This window comes from Vicia villosa, linkage group LG5 (genome assembly GCF_029867415.1).
Source record: "Vicia villosa cultivar HV-30 ecotype Madison, WI linkage group LG5, Vvil1.0, whole genome shotgun sequence".
Classification (NCBI taxonomy): Eukaryota; Viridiplantae; Streptophyta; class Magnoliopsida; order Fabales; family Fabaceae; genus Vicia; species Vicia villosa.
In genome coordinates this window covers 95,108,149-95,115,145 of record NC_081184.1, presented here as the reverse complement: position 1 = coordinate 95,115,145, position 6,997 = coordinate 95,108,149, and the positions used below count along the sequence as shown (strand labels likewise).

Sequence of the window (6,997 nt, the reverse complement as noted above, 5' to 3'; positions counted from 1 at the left end):
TGTTTGTTCCTATACAAAAAGTTAATGTTGTGTTAGAAAACAAACCTGAAAAAGATTGGACCATAGATGATAAAGAAAATGTGTAACACATTTTGAAGGTGAAGGTTATCATCACAGCCGCTCTCGGTCTTGATGAGTTTTTGCGAGTTTCTTACTACGAGACTACCAAAGAACTACTGAAGTAAAGAGATCAAGGTTAGGAATATTAACCCGTGATGATGAACTCTTAAAAATGAAACCTGAAGAGAATATTAATCAAATGCAAACACGATTTACCCATATCATGAGTCGTATGAGAACTCTAGGAAAAACATTTTCAAATGAGGAGCTAGTTGATAAAGCAACTGTCTCTTGCTTCTTCGAACTCCAAGTTACAGCACCTGATCCAAAACTAAATACATTGCCAGAAGTACTCTTTCGATCATCTATGGATCCAGCCCAATCACTATCGATGAAACCGGTTAATTTGAAGTTTGGAACCTCAGCATACCGAATTCCATAATCCACCGTACCCGCAAAGTAACGGAGAATTCTCTTTGCTGCACCAAAGTGTTTCTTAGTAGGAGAATGCATGTACCTAGACACAACACTTACACAAAAAGAAATATCAGGTCTAGTGTGTGTTAAGTAGTTTAAACCACCTACTAAGCTTCGAAACCATCTCGGATCAGTCTTTCCACTCCCATCTTCTTTTAGCAGCTTCTCGTTTATGTTCATAGGGGTCGCAGCTGCCACACAATTACTTAGCTGAAATTTCTTCAAAAGATCAGTGGCATACTTGTTTTGAAAAATGAAAATGCCATATTTTCCTTGTTTCACTTCTAACCCCAAAAAATATTGCAGCAACCCCAAATCTCTCATCTCAAAGGTCTTCATCATGTTGAACTTAAACTCACCAATCAAAAGCTTTGTAGAGCCAAAATATATCATATCATCAACATATAAACATACCACCATAAGTTCAGATTCACATGTTCTTTTTAAATAGAGATTGGGATCATTTTCACTTCTCATGAATCCGTTGTTTAGAAAAAAATGAATCAATTTTGCTGTACCATGCACGCGGAGCTTGTTTCAACCTGTAAAGCGCCTTTTTCAGCCTGTAGACTTTGCTCTCACAACCATCAACGAAAAATCCCTCAGGTTGGGAAACATAAACCTCTTCTAATAGCTCTCTGTTAAAAAATGCAGACTTCACATCAAACAAAATACAGGCAGATGCAATTGTGCAGCAAGTGCCAAAACAATTCTAACAGTTTCAAAACGAGCTACATGAGAAAAGGTTTCTTCAAAATCAATACCTTCTTGTTGTGCATAAACCTTCACCAAGATTCGAGCCTTGTGCTTCTGAATGCTCCCATCAACATTGTACTTTGTGTGAAACACCCATTTCAGCCCAATTACATTTTTCCCTTCAGGAATATCAACTAGCTCCCAAGTTGCATTTTTTCAATAGATTTCATTTCCTCTGCCATAGCATTCTGCCATTCGACTTTATTTGCAACTTCCTCATAATGACTTGGATCAAAAGCTAATAATGCAAAATCACAAGATTCATATATCTCTTCCAAGGATCTGAATTTTTTGGGCGGCGTAATGCTGGAGTAGCCGGATGAGAAGCTACTAGAAGAGCTTGACGAATTAGGAGATCCTTGTTGACTAGGTGTGGAAGGTGATGGACTAGAAAGTGTTGTATTTTCTAATGGTTGAATCTCCATATCTACAGGAGCTTGGACGAAAGTGTCACCGACCGTTGAGTTCCAAACCCATGATGATTCTTCATCAAATACTACATTTCTGCTAATAGTCACTTTGCCACTAACTGGGTTACATAAACGATATGCTTTGGATTGAGAAGAATAAACAATGAATATACACTTCTCAGATTTCTCATCAAACTTAGAACGAATATTAACCAAAGCATATGCTACACAGCCAAAGATTTTTAAGTGACCTTAGGCTTCTTATCCCTCCATGCCTCAAAAGGAGTCAAATTGAGAACTGCTCTTGTCGGAGAGATGTTCAAAATATAGACATCTGTAGCTACTGCCTCACTCCAAAAACCATTTGGAATCCCTTTTTCCTTTAACATACTTCTAGCCATTTCAACGACAGTTCTGTTCTTCCTTTCGGCGACTCCATTTTGCTCAGGTGTGTATGGTGCTGTCAAGTCTCTACGAATACCATGCTCACTACAAAATTCTGAAAATTCTACAGACGTAAACTCACCTCCTCGATCAGTTCTAAGAATTTTCAACTTTTTGCCACTTTGTTTTTCAACCATAGCTTTGAATTTCCTAAAATTCTCAAAGCTTTCAGACTTTAAATGCATAAAATATACCCAACTCACACGACTGTAATCATCAGTGAACAACAGAAAATATTTGCTTCCACCAAGCGACTCTATTTGCATTGGGCCACACAAATCAACATGCACAAGCTCAAGACATTCAGATGCTCTCCAAGACTCGCCACTCGGAAATGATTTTTTAGCCTGCTTTCGATAAATAAACCCTTCACACAAAGCAAGCTCATGAATTTTTGGTATTCCAATTACCATCTCCTTTTTACTAAGGATTCTCAACCCATTTACATTCAGATGACCGTAACGTAAATGCCATAACCTAGCATCATTATCACCTTTACCAACTAAGGCTCTGGTCACACTGCTTGACACATCAAAGGGAAGCATATTGTTTCTTATCATAGGAACAACAACAACAACAGTTTGTCCAGATGTCTTATCAGAAATTTTGCATATTTCATCATCAAATAGAACTGAATAGCCACTGCTAAGCAATTGTCCAACACTTAACAGATTATGAGCTAAGCTAGGCACGTATTGCACATCATAAAGTAATTTGACATTACCTTCGACGGTTTTGATTGCAATTGTTCCCTTCCCTTCGATTCGTATCTGCTTGTCATCACCAAGTCAGACCTCACTCTTTACAGATTCATCAAGATCCTTAAATAAAGACCTTGAACTGGACATATGATTAGAGCAACCATTATCGATATACCAAATATCATTAAATGACTTTGAATCGGATGATTGAGCAATAAACAACCTACTTTCTATATCAACATTTTATGTAAAATTGGCTAACTTCTGAGCAGCTTTCTGCTTGCTCCAGTAATCTGCTTCCTTGTGACCATATTGCGAGCAATGATAACACTGAATCCGACTCCGATATTTCCATGAACCTCCATTTTGACTTCTACCGGAATGATCAAATTGGCCTCTTCCGCGACTGCCGCCACGACCTCGACCATGAAATCCTCCTCTTCCTCGACCTCTCGTTCTTGATCTTTCAAATCTTCCTTTATCTAAAGACCATTCCTTTGCTTGAAAAGCATTTTCCTCCTTCTTTTCACTGGGTCTGTTAAGCTTGTCCTCATGCGCTTGCAAGGATCCCATCAGGTCATCAAATGTATAGACGAACAGATCTTTTGATTCCTCAATGGCAGCCACAATATGATCAAATTTTGTAGGTAAACTTCTTAAAAATTTACTCACTATAGTTTCACTACTCATCTTTTCACCATATGATTTCATATGATTCACAATTACTGAAACCCTAGACAAATAAGATTGTACAGATTCTTTGTTCTGCATAATCAATGTCTCAAAATCTCTACACAAAGCTTGTAATTTAACAGTAATTACCTTCTTATCTCCCATAAACTCTTGCTTCAGAGTCTCCCATGCCTCATGAGAGGTGGGCACTACTACAATGCGAGGAAAAATTTCATCATCCATCGCCCGCTGAATCATGAACAACGCCTTGTGTAACAGCCCGATTTTATTCGCTATTATTTTAGTAATTATATTATTTGTTGTTGTTAATAATTATTTATTTATTTAGTTATTATGTGATTTAATAATTATTTAAATATTTGGTTATGTGTGTGTTTGTGTTATTTGGCTTAATTAAGTAATTAGAGAGGTTTTAATGATTTGAGTCTAAGTGGTAGAATATAACATAATAGATGGATTATGGGTTAAGCCCATTAAGATAAGAGATAGTAAGAGTAGAGATTAGGGTTGGAGAATCATAACTCATTTTGGGGGAGAAAGAAGAAATAGAAGAGAGAAAAACTCAAAGGGAAGAGCACTTGAGGGAAGAAGAAAAATTATAGAGGAAGCCTCAATTTTTGCAGCAAGTTTCAACAGAAAACCACCTTGGCAAATTGGGTGTATATCTCAATCCAATCGTTGGATCATTCCGATATTTGGACACGGCGTTTCTGACTCGTAAAGGTAAGTTCTGACTGGAATGATTTTCATTTTGAGGGTTTTAAGTTCGTCTGATAAGCCGATTTCTGAATTGGTTTTTAGGTGTGTCTCCAAATGATGTTAGGAAGGATTTCTTTTGGAGAAAAGCTTAGAGCTATGGTGAAAGAGTCTAAATTTATCAAGGTAAGGGTGAGGTTCTTTCATGATAAAGGGTTGTATGATAGTATGTTATGGTGGGTAGATTTTATACTTGATATACATGTTCTTCTATGTGTAATTTTGGGTATTTGATGGTTTGTTGGAATGTGATGATATAAATGTGATAAGTTGTGTGCAATTGATAATCTATGTGCATTTAGATTGTTATGCTTGTTGTGGGTAAACCATTGGTAGTGGAATAATGGGTTTAGTTGTGGAATTGAAAATGTTAGGGTTTATGTTATATTCTCATGAAATTGACTCTAATCATGTTTTGAATGAATTATCGATAACATGTAATTATGTTTGTGCGAGAGCTATGTGATGAATTGTTGATAACATGTAATCATGTTTGTGTGCGTTATGTATTGATGAATTGTGGATAACGTGTAATTATGTTTGTTGTTAGTATGTTGAATTTGTTATTGTTGTTGTAGACCCTATGTTCAAAGTTGATAGGTTGTATTGTATGGATAAGTATGAAGTGAATATTGTTGTATAGTTGGAAATGATTATGTTTGAAATAACATGATGCATGCTTTTTATGGCGAATAGCTATTGTTATGACGAGGATGATTATATGATGATACTTATATGATGATGATGTATTGTGAAGTTGAATATGTTGTTATTGTTGAGTTGTTGTTATTATAACTTGTTGTTGATGCGTTGATGAAGTTGTAGGCCTATGGCCAATGTTGAATAAGTTGAATCGTCCCAATATATGGACATGTTTGAGTTGTAGGTCGAATGACCAATGTTGATTTAATTTGATGCAATTGATGCATGTTTAAGTTGTTGTTGTTATTGTGTGTTTAAGTTGTTGTTGTTGTACTTATGGATGTTGCATCATTGCGTCGCATGTCATAGCATAACATAAAGTTGGCCGTGATTGGAAATGTTCTAAGTTGGAGCTAATGCTCATTAAAGTTGGCCTGGATTGGCACATTTTAAGTTGAAGGCTTTGCCTTATGCCTCGGAATTACTGGAAATGTGTAAGTTGGGAGTTTACACCGAATGGTACCACATGCATTTGCATAGTTTGAGTTGCATAATGATTCGCATATCGAGTTGTTGTGTTGACGAATGATTGTTATGTTAAGTTAATTATGTTGTTGTCTAAGTTGGATCAAGTAGATTATGTTGTTGTTTAAGTTGGATTAAGTTGGATTCGTGGTTGTGAATTCATTGCTATGTTTTGTTGATGTTTGTCGTGATGATAGTTACGTTGATTCTCGTTGTGATTATGAAGGAAATATTATAGTTGTGGATGACTTAGTTGTGAATTTGGATATGTTATTATGATTGATTATTAACATTGTTGTTGTGATGCAAGTTGCTTTGAGATGAGGAGTGGTGAATAATGTATGATCTTATCTTCGCTATAAGTATTATCATACATTTTTTTATACTGTTTGATATCTCACCCCTTCTGCTGATGTTTCCCCTACCATGAGAAATGGGCAGGTGCTCAAGTATAGTTGTGGAAGTATGTAGCTTCATCGAGTCCAATTGGTGTGTCGCTCTAATACGTAGTACTCGGGGGGATGTTTATTTTGTTGTTTCATGTAGTTAATATATAAGTTGTTGAGTTCTAAGTTGAATGATGAGAAGTATTATGATGTTTTAAAGTTGTTTCTGATTGAATAAAGATGATTTGTTTATAAAGTTGAATGTTATGATTCCGCTGCATATTAAATAAAAGTTGGTTTGTTCTTAGAGCTAATATAAGTCGCTTGTGATCCTCTGAGATTGAAGTGCCGCGTATCTGATTATGTGTTGTTTATATGAAGTAAATATGATATCCCAAATGCTTATTGATAGTTTTTAAAATACTCTGATTTCTGCATTATAATTTCGGGTTGAATTTGGGGTGTTACACCTTGGAATCCTTCTTTTGCTTCTCCCGTAGTTACTGGCTTAGCTCCTCTGGTTCTAAATCTTCAAATCCTATTTCGAAAAGGCCCCATAGTTCCTGAGACTTGAAGAGTGTTTTCATCTTCAAGCTCCAAAAGTCATAGTTTATCCCTTTAAACATTGGAAGAAAGGGTTGGGAGGAATAATTTGTTCCTCCATTAAGTTGCATCTTTGCCCTGATGCTTAACAGTTTCTTTTTATGTTGCACACAAAGTGTTTCCTCTCTTTCTCTCTAATTTTCTCCCAAAACCCACTTGCTGATACCAAATTAGTAAAATTGAAGTTCAGGAAATAACCACTCTGTATTATTTCTTCATTATGCAGTTGGAATAAATAGAAAATAACAAATGTTAAATAGACTACTAATTGCTAACATGTATCCATTAACAGGCCCACTAACTATTCCTACTAACTTACTAGCCCACTAAGTAATACGTGAGATAATTAAACAACTCCTAACTGAATAATAAATTCCTAATATTAACTATAATAAGTTTGACTTAGTCTTCAACATAATATATATGGAAAAATAACTATGTAGCATACAAAATAAAAGCAAAAAAAAATTTTACATAAGAATTGGCAACTAATTTCGGTGCAAAATAACCTACGTCATGAGGGAGTTAACCCCAGAAAGAAAAT

The 6,997-nt window shown here is 35.7% G+C and overlaps 1 protein-coding gene across 1 annotated transcript; it reads right to left on the bottom strand.

Annotated features, from left to right (window-relative positions):
• Positions 1-255: 255 nt before the first annotated feature.
• Positions 256-1,014, bottom strand: LOC131605032 (uncharacterized mitochondrial protein AtMg00810-like). Its single transcript, XM_058877433.1, has one exon. It carries the CDS (start codon positions 1,012-1,014, stop codon positions 256-258), a length of 759 nt encoding a protein of 252 aa, XP_058733416.1.
• Positions 1,015-6,997: the final 5,983 nt, after the last annotated feature.